Here is an 18,383-nt window from a genome sequence, read left to right on the forward strand (position 1 = left end):
TATATTGACTTAATGCAGGGGTAGGCAACAAAAATAACAATAAAAGCCGTTTTTTCAAATTCAGTAAAAACGCAACGTTTAATAGCTGTAATACATGTAAATACGAGACGGTTCTAAATAAATAACGTCACGAAACCATCCTTAAAAAGCCGCATGCTGCTGCAGAGACGAATGTTGCCGACTCCTGCTTATGGTAAACTTGACTCCCATGGTAACCCGGACTCCATATGGTAAACTGAACTCCCATGGTAAAATGGAATCCCATGGGAAACCGGACTCCATATGGTAAACTGGACTCCCATGGAAAACTGGACTCCCATGGCAAAATGGAATCCCATCGTAAACCGAACTCCCATGGTAAACTGGACTCCCATTGTAAACTGGACTCCCATGGTCAGCGGTTGGCAAAGAAAATAACAAGAAGAGACATTTTTTTGGTTCGAATTCGGTAAACACAAACACAACTCCCCCTCCTCCTCTCTCCCCCTTCAATATTTCAAGAACCGCAAGTTGCTGAACCATCTGTGAGAGAGAACCCCCCCCCCCCCCCAAAAGCCACTTTACAGCTCATCGGATTACTCCAGTTGAGTTGAGTTTAGAATTTCAGAATCCAGATTCGGAAAACCCGGCGAGTTTGTAGAATTATAAAAAAATAAAAATAATAGAAATAATAATTATTAAAATAATAGAAATAATAATAATTATTACTATTATAATAATTATTACTATTATTTTTATTTTGTATTTTTATTTATACCTACGTGACTTTACCGAAAAAATCTAAGAGTATATGAATCCTTGCAGTCACGAAAGCTTCAAATCTAGAATTGTACCGAGTCCCTTTACGGCGCCCGTTGCCCAGCAACCGGTGGGGGTCAGAGAGGGGGAGGGGGTCAACAAACCCCGCCACCGACAACAACGTTAAGGCCTCCTCCTCCTCCTCACACTCGCATCGTTTATTTTCTCTCTCCCTCTCCACCACCCTACCGCATTCAATTAATTTTCAAGTCTAATGACACACGGTGAGTTTGTGTGCTTGTGGATTGTGTCAGCTTGTGTAGAGTGTTTTAGAATTAAATGCGTGCGGGTGTTGGGGGGGGGTGGAATGGGTCAGCGCGCCGCGTTACGAGCCCGGGCTACGTCCGAGTTGGATTCTCGCTCGCGGCCACCCAAACATCGGACATCGGTGACGGATCATCTGAACCGGTCCCTGGGCCTCCCCCTAGGTCGACTCAGCATCAAAGCGAGTAGCTGGGCGCCGTGTGTAGTAAACATTGCCGCTGGGGAGACAAAGGCGGTCGGGCGTGGTGGTGGCGGCCACACCACCCTCTCTCGTGCGCTGTGCCGGCCTTCATAGACTCTCTCACAGCGCCTGACCCCACAGTCTTGTTAAGGGGCCGTCCATAAATGACGTCACGCACCTAGGGGGGGGGGGGTCAGATATTTGTGACGATGTGTGACGAGGGGGGTGTGAGAAATGTGACGTCACATCAAAATGCGCAACTTTAAATAAATATAGACAACACGTTCTAGTTAATTAAATATACTTTTTTTTATAAATGTTTTCTCCTACAACATCAGAGTGCAGCGCCACATTAAATACGCACGACAATGACAATAGTTTAAAACGATTTGAAGCAAGTTTTATTTTGGGGGGGGGCAGAGCATTGTGACGTCATATTTGAGGGGGGGGGGGGTCTGACTTTGTGACGCCGTGTGACGGGGTAAAAAAATCGTCCAAAATCGAGTGACGTCATTTATGGACGGCCCCTAAGGCTACATGGGGGGGGGGATATTTGTCTTTGTGGTGTTGTTTGCACTCTCTCTGCACACTAGGCCTAAGCTTGTTTGCTACTTTTTGTTATCGTTGCATAATTCATGTTGTGTCGCAACAACAAAATAACCCCAACTAGGTTAATATGCAAATGTAGAGCAGCGTGATGTCACCACATGGTTCCCCCATGACTGTACGGTAGTCTGTGTACAGTGTTAAAGGTGATGCCGGAAAAATGTTACCTTTTTAGCAGTATCAAAGAATGAAAAAATAACAATGGGTTTTTACCCTTTCTGCCAATAAAACAAGAAGTGTTGAGATGTTCAAACACCAAAATAGAAACCTTCCGCAAGGAATCAAGTGCTGCATTAACCACGCGTACAAACTGCACTGTGGAAGACATTTTTTGTTTGTTCCTGGGTAGTGTTATTTCCTAATTGCTTATGCAATTAGGAAATAAGTACAGAAAATGGCTATTGTTCTCCACAAACTTTGCTTTTGTGATCAGGACAGTGCTATTTTGAAATGTACCTATTTTCAATGAGAAAGCGTGTGCATTTGTGTCTTTCGTTCACATTAAGTCTTGAGTTTGTGGGGAATAATAGCCATATTATATATTTTTTAGGCATAAGCAATAAAAAAATAACACTTAGTACCCAGGGACAAAAATTGTGTCCCATAGCGTAATGTATGGCATTGTATTTTAAACTGATTGCCCTACACCAGAGACAGCAGCCTTCTTTAGGGCCTAGTCTCACCAGTGTCGGCAGCTTTCAGCGCTCTGAGAACGATCGTTCAAGGGCACTTTTTAAATTTAAATGATTATAATCATTGACGTGTTGTAGCGGCCGCCACAACCGAGGTTGCGTAGCCAACGTAACGCCCGGCCAGGAAACTGAATTTGTAATCCGCATTTGTTTGAATTAAGATCATCACCACCATCATCACCATGACGATACATGCAGCAGATAAGCCCCTAAGGTGTCCATTGCACATTGCGTCATTTATTTCCACTTTTTCCCCTGTCTTGTAGTGTCAATATGCTCAAGTAGTGGCCACATCTTTCTGGCACAGATCTATTGTGATGTCGTCGTCAATACATTCTCTTTTAGGTCTTCCTCACTGTCCCCTTCCATTTGACCGAAAAACGCACTTTAATGTTTTTGTTGTCCATCCTACATGTGCCAAAATACTGTAGTGCCAGTTTCCTTCTCACCACGGCCTGCATCAGGTATTCTTCAATGTGCAACCTTTTTCTTATTTCTCGGATTATAATATGCTAACGAGAGGGTCCTTGCCTATAAGCGTCTCGTAGTTCACCAGCGTTGATTCAAGCAAATATGGCTTTGCAGATGCAGATACTGTGTCAAAACCGGTCCAGAGTTAACTTCTCTTGATTCATTGCTGCTAAAATGATGCACCCCACCAGAAGGCCATATGCTGCGGTTGATGGGTTGTGTTAAATGATATTTGTACTCATGTGGAGATGGATATTTTAAGGAGATATCTGCTAATTTGTTATTTATATTCTCCATGACGACGCCAATGATTATGTAGAGTCAAGTACAGTTTTCATTTTGAGTGCTGGGCAGAGCATTCCTTCCTAAAGGCCTTGTCTTTTGCAAAAAAAAGAATCAGCTCATATCCTGGCTGATGTGGGGATGAACATTAGATCATATTGCTGTAAAAACTTATTTTTAAGGCAGTGTTATTGACGAGTATGTAGAGTTATTTTCTCCTAGCTGCGATGTTATTTGCAAATTTACTCCCCTTATCTGTGAAAATTAATCAAGTAAAATAAAAGTCATGTTTCCCAGTCATCAATACATAAAGTGAAAAAAGGGCCGGCCCACACTCTTTGGATCACAAACAGTTAATAGAATTAGTTGGTACCACGACTCCTTTTTTCTGCAAACGAATAATGGGAAGCCCTTCCGCAATGCGGGATGAGGAAAACGAGGATAATTGTGGCTAATGGGAATAATAGGGGCACAGATAATGAGTTTTTTTGCAGACCCGATAGATACCGCAGATAGTAGTAATCGTGGGTAACAGAGTCACAGAAAAGAGTACTTCTGTACAATGCAATTGCAGAATACAATGTATTGTATAGGTCAATAACACTGCCTTATCAGAATCAGAATATTTATACTGGAGGAATACGTTGAGTTATAAAGCTCTTTTTCACAGATTTCCAGTTGGGACAGGTCAATAGACATGATAGGAGTGCAAAGTATAGGAAAGGTATACAAATCACTTTAAAACAGTATATAATAACTAGCGGGAAGTACCCGGCGTTGCCTGGGGGAAAAAGACAGACACATACATCGACTTACACACACATATGGACTCACACACACAGATATCGACTTTAGATACACACACATGGAGTTACACACACATATCGACGTACAACAACAACCGCCATTCACCACTAAGTGGCGGTGACGTCACCACGACGCTTGTGCCAGGCCATGTGCACCTTGAGGCCACGTGAAGTGTCGAACGCCCGCTGGCAGGAGGTCACGGGGCAGACCCAGATGCCACAGATCGACTGACTGAGACAACTGGCTGATGCACCACCTGTGCCCCCTAATGTGCCAACTTGCTGTGCTTTAGCCACCCGGCGCTCCGCTCGTTTTGAGCGTCGCTCCTCCGCTCTCCATTGTTGTTGGAGGGTGACTGCCTCCAACTGCCCAGTAGCGTCTTTCACGAGCCTCCTCCAAAGAGGCCGGTCTTGACACCTCTGGTACCATTCATCGGCAAGTCCACTCCATCTCTTCTGGAGCCCGTGCTGCGCCCGTTTAGCCCCCTCGATCCGGCCAAACAAAAGCAGTTTAGGCATGCGGTGGCTGGGCATGCGTGCTACATGACCCAGCCAACGCAGCCTTGCTTGCCGGAGGCGCTCACCGATGGGACTTTGTCCACATCTTTCAAGGATTTGTGAGCTCATCACACAATCCAGCCTGGTTAAACCCAGGATGGATCGTAGGCAGGCCAGCCTAAATGTTTATAACCGGCGAAGATGTTCCATTACGGGGGTTCACGTTTCGCAAGCGTAGAGAAGGGAGGGAATGACTGTGGCCGAGAAGACCTGAAGCTTCGTACGGAGTGATAGACCAGGTAGCTTCCACACAGCGTTACGCAACCGATGAAAAGATAATGCCGCTCGACTGATTCGGAGTGAGACCTCTGCTGTTAAACCGGAGCCGGTCATGAGCACACTGCCAAGGTATTGGAAATTATCCACTATCTCCACATCTGCCCTATCACCAATTGCGAGTTGTGGGGGTGCAGTGTCCGATGGTACAAAATACCCAGGCAGGTGCTTAGTTTTGGTGGGGCTGACGGTAAGGCCTTACCTCTTGGTGGCAAGCTCCAGGTTCAGCAGCAGCGCCTCCAACTCCTCCTCTGAGTGAGCAGCAATTACCAGATCATCGGCATACATAACGTGGTTGAGCGATAGGGAGCCATCCCTTGACTGCATCGATCAGCCTCCCATTATATCTGTACCAAATGAAAATTCTTACGGTACAGATATTGAAGGCTTCACGAGCTACGTGGTCAAAATAGATGTTAAATAATGTGGGAGCCAGAGGACATCCCTGTCGCACCCCAAGGTGTACAGGATATGGCTCTGACTCCCAGCCACGCAGTTTTACCCGGGCCCGCTCACCATCATGAAGGTCCTTAATGAGCGTGAGCAGATGGTCAGGGACTCCGAAAGCACGAAGAACAACCCAGAGCCCAGGCCTACTGATGGTATTATAGGCCTTGACCAGGTTAATAAAGCAGAGATGTCGGTCTTGTTGGAATTCCCTACACCTCTGCTGTAGCAGACAGACAGAAAATATGGCATCTGTGCAGGACCGCCCTTTCCTGAAACCGCATTGGGGCTCTGCAAGCCTCTCCTCAGTGTGCCTAGCAAGGCGATGTTGAATAATCCTTGCCAGGACCTTTTCCGGCACACTGAGGAGTGAGATGCCCCTGTAGTTACAGTCTGTGCGGTCCCCCTTCTTAAACCCGTCCAGTGGTCCAGACTGTTGTTATGATGTCATGTAGGGCAGTCTGCGCACAAACGCCACCCTCCCTCAGCATTTCGCTTGGGAGATCATCTCTGCCCGGTGCCTTTCCTGGTCTCATACTCTGGATCGCCTTCAGTACTTCTTCAACAGATGGCACCTCAGCCAGCCACTCACAGGGGGTGACTTTCTCCTCCAATATTTGAGGCACCGCAGCCTCAGCAACGTCATCCCCACTATGTCCCATGATGTTTTCCAGGCTGAGAGATTTCCCCTCTCCCAGGACCTCACAGAAATGCTTAGAAAATCTGCAAACCTGTTCCTGAGGGTCGGAGATTGGATCACCGTTCTTTAATGATGGTAATAGGTGTGGCGCTGCAGGTTACTTTTTGGATGGAGTTAAATAGGGATTTGTGATCGACTTACAGACACACGGACACACACACATCGATTTACACACATACATCGACCCAGACATACACATCGACTTGGACACACAGCGACTCACTTCCACACCGACTTGAGATAGACACACATATGGACTCACACACAAACACATGGACTTACACACACACATACATCGACCCACACACACATCGACTTGCACACACACACGCACACACAGCGACTCACACACACACATCACACATAGACCCACACACACACATAGACTTGCACACACACAAACACACATGGACGTTCACACACATCGACTCACACACACACATCGACTCGCACACACATTGATTCACACACACAGACACATCAACTTAAACACACACACATCGAGCAAACACGCACATCGACTCACACGCACACATGGACTTAGACACACACTATTATTTTAAAATGTACTAACTTAATTTTAAAATTTAGTTGTCTACACACACACACCACGCACACACATTGACTAACACACACATCGACTGACACACACATTTCGACTTACAAACACACATCGACCTCACACACACACACATCGACTCACACACGAAAAAAAGATCCCCCGTCTGGCCTTGACAAACTGTAGGGGCAAGTGCTTTTAGCGAGCACCTATGAAGGCCGAACGGTACACGAGGGGGTGGGTGGCCAGGACCATGCTCGACCGCCTTTGTATCCCCAGTGGCGATGTTTGCACACTGCACCAGATACTCATTTGAGGCTGAGTCGACCTATGGGAGGCCCAGGACCGGTTCAGATAATCGTCACTGGTGTTGGCCGTGAGCGGGAATCGAACCCGGATCACCGGGTTCATAGCGCAGCACGCTAACCGCTACACTCTCGCTCCCCATGACTCACACACACACACATCGATACATAGCGACTCTCGCACACATACACATCGCCTCTCACACACACACATCGACTCAGACATGCAGACAAATCGACTTACACACACGCATCGACGCAGACACGCACATGGACTCACATGCACACATGGACTTAGAGACACAATAATATTTGAATATTTAGCAACCGCATTTAGAAATATCAGTTGTCTCCACACAAACAATATTAATTTAATATTTGCAAACTTTTTTTTTGCACACACACACATATGGACTTATGCACACACACGGATGTACACACACACTCACATCGTCGCAGACACGCACATGGACTCACACGCACACATGCACACAAGGACTTAGACACAATAATAATTAGATTAATATTCAGCAAGTAAATTTAGAAATATTAGTTGTCAACACACAAACAAAAATATTGTAATATTTCCAAGGTAATTATTAAAATAATAGGTTTCTATGTACATGAGTTTATCAAAAGAAGCAAGGAATAGAAATGAGTTGTCAGCACACAAAATTATTAATGTATTATTTGCAAGGTATTTATTTAAATAAAAAGTTTCTATCAACGTGAGTTTAGCGAAAGAAGCAAGAAAATTGTACTTAACATTGCCGTGGTGAGGCCTAGTCCCGTGCAGAGTCCCCGGCTTCGCCTAGATTGCCCAGCCGGCCGAAGTGGCACCTTGGCAGGCTGGAGGCTGGGCCGTCACCTCCCCACCATCCCCCCACCCGCGCTACAATAATACTATCGAAGTGCTATAATATTAATATGTACGGACTCTATAGTAGTAACTGCATACATCGGGATGAGGGGGGAGAGGACATCACACTGTGAATAATTTACCTCAGTGTTTTTTTAATAGAATTTTTTACGCAAAATAAAATTTCCCCCTCACCCCCACCGAACGCGTGCGACTTGGCAGGGGCCGTCCCCCCACTGAAGGCGTGTGAGTTGGTATGGGCGAGCGCGTGAAATAAATAATGACATAAAAAAATCTCACTAAATCGCTCATTTTACTAATTAAAAGTTTAGGGACGTGAAAATCGATTAGCGCTTGCCCACCGCGGGGCTTACGGCGTGATACCTGGAATTAAAAAAATATATATTTTGCAAGTGTATGAACACATACACAGATGGACGGACAGACAGACAAAAAAATGCCTTTTATAGGTAAGATTTCTGGCAATGTCCCAAACACAAAGCAGCTCTTCCTCTAGCATCTCTTTGTGCTGTGGGGAAGGGTCATTGCCTAAAACGTCATTGCTTATAATATTACGTTAGTGTTATTGACTCATGTGTTGAGTTTTGTTATTGTTATGTGTGCCTGTGCACCACTGTCAGCTCAGCATCACCACATTTGTTCAACTTATTGCCATTAGTTTGGACATCTAGTACACTCTGAGAATATATTTGTGGTATATGTGTGACCTAACATGAACATTTCGTGAAATACATATATTTTAAATGAAACTTGCATGATAATAAGTACTTGCCACTATTTAATTGCTATCCAGTGCTCATTGCCATTTTATGATTGGTGTAAAATAGTAATTGTTTTCAAAAAATTGTAAATCCCCCTAAAAAACATGTTAATGCTGTGACAAGCAATTTGAAACTGAAGAGCATGCATAGAGAATGCATTGTTTGCTTTTAAATGTATCCAATGCAATGTGAATGCTAGCACACCAGTCAAGGTCTACCAGGTTCGATTACCATTAGATAGCTGATGCTTTCAACATCATCGATGATCAATCCACTTGCTGGATGAAACTCCTGAGTGCTTTGGAAATATTTACTTTATTCACCCCTTGCTTCTACCTAGGAGTAAAATATATTTACAATCCATGAGGTCGATAGGTGATTTACCAAAGGTGGTCAGAAGCGTGGTTGCCTTCACCTCTTCCAACCCATTTGGCCAGGGTGAAGATCAAGGAAGCAAATGCTTCTTAAGGGAGGGATCCTCTTCCTTGCAGTTGCATGTTTTTTTTTACATATCTCACTATTTGTACTTTTATTTGAGTCGTTTTGGTAATTTTACTTTGATTTATGTCAGCTGTCGAGCTGTAGAATGACATCAGCAGCCGCGAGCAAATCCAAGGTGGTGTCGACCAAAAGGAAGCCGGATACCACAGGATCTGCTGGAGCGCAAGGCAGGGTGGTGTTAAAACCCAGGCCCAGTGCTCGGCTGAATCCTAAAACCATTGATCCGGTGAGTGTTTGCCACTTTCATTACCTTTAATATCCTGTACCTGCTGTGTCTTCCAGCATAAAGTAGTTATTCAGTTACCCAGCCAACCTCTTTTTATACTCTTAAATAAGATTAAAATATGCAGTATATGACACGGATGGGACTATGCTCATGTACACCATACTTCAATCAATCAAAGCCCTGCTTTTAATGACTTTACTCATTCTGACATATTCTCTTATACAGTAACTGAGCGTTTGGCCTTTTTGACCAGCATGTACATTTTTAGGTTAAAAATAATTTTTGGCATTAAAACTCCTCCCTCCACCACCTTGTTCAGTCTGTTGTGCGTTTAATATTCAAACACTCCATTCAGATGTAAGGCCACAATGTTTGGCAGCACAGACACAGCATCGCTTGTGTTAGTTGAACAAGTGAAATGTTTATCTCGTGTAATGTTGACTGACTTAATAAAAATGGTTGAGCTACAAAATATGCTTATATTGTAGAATGCAAACCACACCACTGCAAAATGTATGATATATTTTATTGCATTTAGCATTGTTTCATACATTTGTCTTTATAACTTTGTAGACTTGTATTCTTTGGTTCTTTCGGTAAAGTCACGTAGATAGAAAATAATAGATCACGACGTTTCGATCGCAACACAAGCAACCGTCATCAGGTGAAACAAACACAGCAGGAGAACTGCAGTTCTCACCTGATGACGGTTGCTTGTGTTGCAATCAAAACGTCGTGATCATTTTATTTTCTATCTACGTGACTTAACCTAAAGAACCAAAGAGTATGGATTCCTACAGTCACGAAAGCTCAAATCAAGTTTGCAGATTTGGTTAATACTGAAATCTGCCTTCAGCCACAAGCAAATGAAAGGTGGGCATGGTGATGTATTAGATTGCCAAGCCTGCTGGCCTGAGGTGGTGACAAGATGTTACCCATAATAGAGGTTTTTGGGTTAGATCGCGTAAATATAAATGTGTCGTGAAACCTGCCACCACCCGACACAGACAATTAGTATGGTTTGTCACGTCAACAAAATATGCCAATTCGTTACTAGTTCAGCACACCGGTGTGTTGGAAAGTAAATGCACATTATTAACAATTCTAGTAAGACGTTTCGCCAGTAATTACAACAGTAATTACAACAGTAATTACAACTCTGACTGTCTGCCTGATGATGCTAGTTGTAATTACTGGCGAAACGTTGTACTCGTAAAACGTTATACTTGTAAAAGCCTACATGTTAAACTGACAAGATGTAATGAGACGAAATGGATTCCTGAATCAATCTGTGAGGAGCTTTGCTTGTTTTCCCCTCAAATGTGTGTTTTTCCCTGTTTTCAACAAAAAAAACTTTATTTTAATATACATATTACTTTAAGCTGTGCATGTTTTTGTCTTAAATTTGCCCTGCATTCTTCCAACACAATAATTTTCCGAATAAAATAACGGTTTGTTTCATATCATAAGGTGCCAGAATATGAATACAACAAATGCATATAATCTGACTAAGTTCAGTACAAATTGTTATGCCCTTTTAAATACTTAAATGACATTTAGACACGTAACCATTTTCATTTCACGCGCTCTTCATGACTCCTCAATGCTCATGCATTTTTAAGATCCAAAGGGTATGATTAAGTAACTTCATCTGTTAGTTTTAACCATGAATACAACATATTTCTTATTCTATTCACGTATATTTTTAGCTAAAATATAATTAGAAAATGTTACTTTTAATGGTTCACGAAAGTTATGTTTAATTGTTTCTCATGTTGCCATGAATCTTCGTTTATGTTTGCTTATGGGTTTATTTTTTCCTCCGTCAGTGTTGTTGTTGTTTATGTTCCATCTTCTTTTAAATTTGAATTACAGTATTGTAATTTCCCTGGAACAAGATGCACCTTCAAAGGAACAAAAATATGCACTCTTTCCCTTCCATAAAACCGTATTCCCTCTGACTGGGTATTTTTACCCCAACTGCGTGGCACGTTTCTCAACACAACAATAAAATATTGCGTGTTTATATTGTCCAGTTTTGTTGAGTAACTCACTTGGTTTCATTGAATTTTGTTATTCAAAGGTGTTTCATCACCTGCTAGCAACTGGCTAATGGCAAGGCTAAATTTCGAGCGTAGAAGAAAAATACATAAATGCTAATGCTTCACATTCTCGGTAGTTAGGTTTAATTGTCTGTCATGTTTCCTTTACGATTTTTTTCGCCTTTTCAGTACTGTGTACATTTTAATGTCACGTGATCATGCTGTTGTTTACATGTGTTATTTTACAGTTCAGTGATAGAACTAGACCGATTTCTGCATTTGCTACCATCTATGCCAAAGCTGGAATTCCATGCAGGTACTTGACCACGTGGGTTGTTTGCAATTATTGGGTCAACATAGAGTAATGATTTTTCCATGGAATTACGAAGTAGGAGGAAAAAGCCTCCCATACTATATAACCCACACGGCCACACATGAAGATGTAATGTCAGTGCAAGCTTGAGGTAGAAGTGTTAAATTCCATTGCAATATAGAAACTTGTAGACTTGAGTTAGCACAGAGGTCACACTGGGATGGATAACATTGCCTCATTTCGTTTGCACGCTTTCCTGCAGGGCATGTCTTTGTGTTAGAAATTGCATCACACATAAACACACACCTAGTGCCAGTGCTATGTAGCCAGTGTATTTAAGAGTTTAAACAGTCAGCTTGCATTCATTTTAAAAAGATGAACTCAGAGTCCCTTTGGCTATTGTTCTTATCATTATATACAACAATCACTACACATTATGATGGTGAGAACTAGATGCACCTAAATGTCACTTGTAATGTTAATATTATACAAACATGTCGCTGTTTATTAAAATGTACGAATATAAATTATGTAAGACAATTACATAGTCTAATATTTATAAACATTTAGTGAAAATATGTTTTACATTTTAAGCATATGTGAAATATGTAGAGTATAGATGTAATGTTTGAATGCCTCAGCTTGTTAGCTTTAATGATCTTATTTTTATGAGTGAATTAATTGGCAGCTTCTTTAACTCATACATAATTTAATTCTAGATAAGTTTAACATGTAACGTTATTATCACAAACAAGAATATTACTCTTTATTTCAGGCATGTTTATTTAAAATTATGTCTCGTTTCCAAAATTGTTGAGCGCACAGCACTAGTTTTGCTTTCACTGTTGTGTGTTGTAATTGCTGTCTGATAGGTTGGTGCATGGCTCAGTAAAACATAAGCTGCATTGGGACACCCCACCAGAAGATATTCCATTTGATCCACTTCTCATAACCTTGGCAGAGGTGAGTAATTCGAATAAAACTTGAGTAAATACCGTGCACATTATATGCAACCATCGGAAGACAATAGCATTATAAACACTGGAATAGAATAGACTAAAAATGGGGCTTAATTAATACTCAGGCGAAAATGTACAAATTGGTAACTGAAGAATATATGAATGTTAATATACACAGTAAAGTTATTGTCGTTTTCTATATTTATTAAATTAGAACTAAAGCTTTGCAAGCAGAAAATTTAAAGTAAAAATGCACTCGCTTGTTTTAAAAATAATACGTATAAAATGTAAGAACATTTATTAGTTACTATGTTGCATAGGTAGCATATAGAGAGTTGGCTAAATTATAATATAAGATAAGGTTAACTTTTTATCTTAATGGATTCATTTGATTTTACTTATCATCTTTGAAAAACCTTGTGTTTCTTTTTGTTTTCTATATATAACTTGACAGTCTTAAATGAGTAACTGGGGAGACAAAGACGGTTGGCTGCCCTTGGTTCAGGCCACATCACCCCTCATGTGCCATGTTGGCCTTCATAGATGATCACTAATAGCACTTGACCCAAGTGCTGAAGCAGGTACAGTGAGGGAAAAAAGTATTTGATCCCCTGCTGATTTTGTACGTTTGCCCACTGACGAAGAAATGATCAGTCTATAATTTTAATGGTAGGTTTATTTGAACAGTGAGAGACAGACTAACAACAAAAAAATCCATAAAAACGCATGTCAAAAATGTTATGAATTGATTTGTATTTTAATGAGGGAAATAAATATTTGACCCCTTTGCAAAACATGACTTAGTAATTGGTGGCAAAACCCTTGTTGGCAATCACAGAGGTCAGACGTTTCTTGCAGTTGGCCAGCAGGTTTCACACATCTCAGTAGGGATTTTGTCCCACTCCTCTTTGCAGATCTTCTCCAAGTCATTAAGGTTTCGAGGCTGACGTTTGGCAACTCGAACCTTCAGCTCCCTCCACAGATTTTCTATGGTATTAAGGTCTGGAGACTGGCTAGGCCACTCCAGGACCTTAATGTTCTTCTTCTTGAGCCACTCCTTTGTTGCCTTGGCCGTGTGTTTTGGGTCATTGTCATGCTGGAACACCCATCCACGGCCCATTTTCAATGCCCTGGCTGAGGGAAGGAGGTTCTCACCAAAGATTTGACGGTACATGGCCCCGTCCATCGTCCCTTTGATGCGGTGAAGTTTTTCTGTCCCCTTGGCAGAAAAACACCCCCAAAGCATAATGTTTCCACCTCCATGTTTGATGGTGGGGATGGTGTTCTTGGGGTCATAGGCAGCATTCCTCCTCCAAACATGGTGAGTTGAGTTGATGCCAAAGAGCTCCATTTTGGTCTCATCTGACCACAACACTTTCACCCAGTTGTCCTCTGAATCATTCAGATGTTCATTGGCAAACTTCAGACGGGCATGTATATGTGCTTTCTTGAGCAGGGGGACCTTGCGGGCGCTGCAGGATTTCAGTCCTTCACGGCGTAGTGTGTTACCAACTGTTCTTCGTGACTATGGTCCCAGTTGCCTTGAGATCATTGACAAGATCCTCCCGTGTAGTTTTGGGCTGATTCCTCACCGTTCTCATGATCATTGCAACTCCACGAGGTGAGATCTTGCATGGAGCCCCATGCCGAGGGAGATTGACAGTTCTTTTGTGTTTCTTCCATTTGCGAATAATCGCACCAACTGTTGTCACCTTCTCACCAAGCTGCTTGGCGATGGTCTTGTAGCCCATTCCAGCCTTGTGTAGGTCTACAATATTGTCCCTGACATCCTTGGAGAGCTCTTTGGTCTTGACCATGGTGGAGAGTTAGGAATCTGATTGATTGATTGTTTTTGTGAATAGGTGTCTTTTATACATGAGCTGAGATTAGGAGCACACTCTTAAAAGGAGTGCTCCTAATCTCAACTCGTTACCTGTATAAAAGACACCTGGGAGCCAGAAATCTTTCTGATTGAGAGGGGGTCAAATACTTATTTCCCTCATTAAAATGCAAATCAACTTATAACATTTTTGACATGCGTTTTTCTGGATTTTGTTGATGTTATTCTGTCTCTCACTGTTCAAATAAACCTACCATTATAATTATAGACTGATCATTTCTTTTTCAGTGGGCAAACATACAAAATCAGCAGGGAATAACATACTTTTTTCCCTCTCTGTAAGTCATGTTTAAAACAAATATGTATATACATTTAATATCAATAATGTAGCATGTGCAATACTACCCAATTGCCATTCTATTTTAACATGAAGCTTTGATATGACACTTTTATATGCTAATATATTCTGCATTTAAGTTAATGTGTCCACAAAAATGAGCTTATTAGCTCAGACAGCAATTTTAAATACATCTATGCCTCTTAGACTTCTATGGGTTATTGCTCAACAATGCCATTATTTATGAAAATTCTCGCATCCGCTGTCATGCTTAAGAGTCTTTAATGGGAGCAGAGTAGCATGTTTTCAGCATCTAATGGGTTGTAAATATATGAATGTTTTATAGATTAATTACACTTAACATTTTTTTATAATAACCACAACTAATTGCTGGGATCCATATACAATAATATACTGTGTACAAATAAACACAGAGCTTTCATAAATAAACCAATATGTAATTCAATTAATATGTTGACTGTGATCAACAGTGGCATTTGGCGATATTGGTGAGTATGTCAGTAATTTTAACACTGTGGTTTTTTCTTGCCGCAGGGCTTGCGAGAGACATGTCACCCATACACATTCGTTTCCAGAGAGGGCTTTCGGGAGCTGCTGCAGACACAAGGGTCTGATGAGAAAGCCCTGCCATTACTGCCTCGGCTTGCCCCCATCCTCAAATCTGCACTGGTGAGACCTAAGCTCCCTCGTTGTTACAACCATGTCTTTGTAAAAATTATGCACATCAAATTTTTTGTGCAGTGAAAAGTAATTTAAGTAAAAAAACAATCCTTCGTTTTAAATAAATAATGGATGATCATTTTGAAGATAATCAAGAATATGAGATTAAACTATATCAGAGATAATTCCTAAAAAATAAACACATGTGAATATGGACTTAAAAGAATATTGCAGACTTTGGCTGGGCATGGTGGTGCACACCTGATAACATTTTTTAGAAGAGTTTGTGGGAAACACAGATTTGTGACCTTTCCAAATATGCTGAGCTGCACGGTGGCCAGAATATATTATTCTATCAAATGGCTTGAATTCATGTTTATTGTTCAATCATTTTATATGCACATTACATATGTTATTTCTTATAAGCAGTAGTGAGCCATAAGTCTGTACAGAGAACATGCATCTTTGTTTAAACTAAATAATAATTCTACATTTGTCGGAAACCATTATACATATACATTCGCCCAGATGGAGTGATGAGATCAGCTTGTGCGCAAGAGCTATATGGATTGATGCAAAAAATAACATGAGAAATGACGATTGCTTCGGGATGATTTCATCCAGCAGTGGATAGATGATGGCAGATGATGACATAAAATGTCTATACCTCTACATTTATTTAGATTTATAAATATCTATATCTTCACTGAGTTAATCCCATAATATCAAATTTTTTGGATTTGTGAATGCCACTTGTTGTTATGTCCCCAATACAACTGGGGTCAATGATGTTCATATTGATTACTTGTTGAGGCAGACAGCGCAAAATGGGCCACCATCATGCCACACTGCTTCCCAGTGTTGACTTGTACACAATGCTTAACAATCATTTGGGTCATTGTGGAGAACATAAATAGTAAATAGATGAGCATACAAAATGCCTCCTGCACATATTTCCCTCGCCACAAAAAATAATAGTATTTTTAACACAACTCATCGGCCCCATGGTCTTATGGATGTGCACAATTCCAGCAGTATCGATTCAGCACGATAAAACTGGAACCGCGTCGAAAAACAGTCTCATCAGCAGTGTCAGGCCAATGCATCTTGTAACTATTTAGGGATAAATCAAGTAAGGAGAGGCTCAGGACTGGTTCAGTTACCACTTTCCCCTGCTGTTACCCGTGGTTGGGAATCAAGCCCATATTTGCCAGGATTGCAGTGCAGAGAGAAATCACTGCAACCAATGTCCCCTGTAAATAAACACACTGAGACACACTGTTGGGCATTTCCCCCCCCCCCCACTGCTTAGGGATACTGCATTATTTGAGCATATTCAAATTTGTTGGAGCTATTAATTCAAATGATTAATTTCAATATAACACTGTGTGCAATATTTAATGAAACATGTGGAAATATATTGTATTTAATTCATGATATGGTTGTCACCTCCTGTTCTTTGCCTCATTAAATCCCAAGCATTGCTATACCAGTTTAGTAAACCCTTAACCCTTCTTATCGGGTTTATGGTATTATTACGGTTTTTCACCTGTCGTTGTTTTTGCTGGTTAATTGGATATGACGGGAATGGGTAATGTAATGGTGCAATTGATTAAAAATCTCATTAATATTGCAAGTGTTGCCTATTAATCATACCACGTATAGCACTGATGCATTTCATTAGGGCATTTTATTGTTGGCATCATTGCCTATGGGTCACGCTGTTCGTGTACATGTTTCTCCTAATATAAAATGCATTTATAATGTGACACTATAGCATGCACTATCTGATATCATAGCTCACTTTGTTAATAAGTTCGATAAATTATTTTAAAATAATACAGCATTGTCTGCAATTATCCAGCTTTTAATCTTTTTTTTTATTATGAACTCGTAGGTTTCATGTTATCCATACCATCTTAACAACTTCTCACACATTTTTTATAACTCAGTGGGGATGCTGTAGTTTTGTAATTTACTGGATAAACAATGTTATGCATCCTATAACATTACTTGTGATAAACCTAATCAAGGTTTAGTCTTGTTGAGAATTGCAGCAGAGTGTGATTACAAAAGTTGCGTTGAATTAAAAAACATTTCCAATGTTTTGATGTTGATACTTTACATTTGTAGTGACATCGCGGGATGTCATTGTGTAATGCCGGCCCGAGAGAGGCACGGCGTGCGGTGTATTGACATCGCGGACACCACTAGGATGTGGGTGCAGTACCGGCCCTAGAGGGGCTCGGTGAGCACTGATCGATAGCGCTGGATGGCACCACGCTTGGCGTGCAGTGCTGGCCCCTACAGGATAGGGTGTGGGAGTGCTGGCCATGGAAATGGGGTTACTAAGGGCCGTGGCACTCTGGTTGGGGGCTAGGGGTGGTCACGTGTCAGGGTCGAGATCCTGCTCGAGGATTCTGGAAGGTGGTCCTGGCCAAGGGCGGAGCCAGCCACGCCACAGAGGATATAAGCCGGGTCCCCCAGAGGGACTGACGCTGTTCATCCTGAAGAAACCTACGTTCTACGTTCTACGTCCTACAGAGTCTCCAACACGTGGACCTGGACCCAAGCTGGGGTCCGGTCCGTTGTAGCTAGTTACAGTGTAATTAGTTTAGTTAGCCTGATGGTCACCACCATAGGTTGTTATTCTCAGTTGAACTCACTACAACTTGTGTCGGAAGTGGCCAAACGTTCTTTTAGTAAGCTAGCTGAGTTAGGTTATGTTTACGCGAAGCAGACCACGTACCAGGACGTCGGACGATGAGGATGAAGACGTTTTCCCTCAAACAGCCCCGTGGATGGCGGTCCCGGAGAAAGGAAGTGAGGTACCGTCGGCGGAGCAGCGCGTTGACCATCCACGCGACAGCTCACCGTCGTCAGGGAAGGAGCGCCACA

At 41.8% G+C, this 18,383-nt stretch overlaps 1 protein-coding gene across 1 annotated transcript in view; it reads left to right on the plus strand.

Moving 5' to 3' along the window:
• The first annotated feature begins 889 nt into the window (after window positions 1-889).
• The window catches only part of PACRGL (parkin coregulated like), a 43,130-nt gene continuing 25,636 nt past the window's right edge, over window positions 890-18,383 (plus strand). Inside the window, exons 1-5 of the mRNA XM_078855091.1 lie at window positions 890-1,022; window positions 9,158-9,313; window positions 11,604-11,671; window positions 12,541-12,631; window positions 15,360-15,494. Of these exons, the coding sequence (XP_078711217.1) occupies window positions 9,173-9,313; window positions 11,604-11,671; window positions 12,541-12,631; window positions 15,360-15,494 (435 nt within the window). The 5' untranslated portion in view covers window positions 890-1,022; window positions 9,158-9,172. The remainder of the gene's footprint in view (window positions 1,023-9,157; window positions 9,314-11,603; window positions 11,672-12,540; window positions 12,632-15,359; window positions 15,495-18,383) is intronic.

Source organism: Lampetra fluviatilis, chromosome 4, assembly GCF_964198595.1.
Source record: "Lampetra fluviatilis chromosome 4, kcLamFluv1.1, whole genome shotgun sequence".
Taxonomy (NCBI): Eukaryota; Metazoa; Chordata; class Hyperoartia; order Petromyzontiformes; family Petromyzontidae; genus Lampetra; species Lampetra fluviatilis.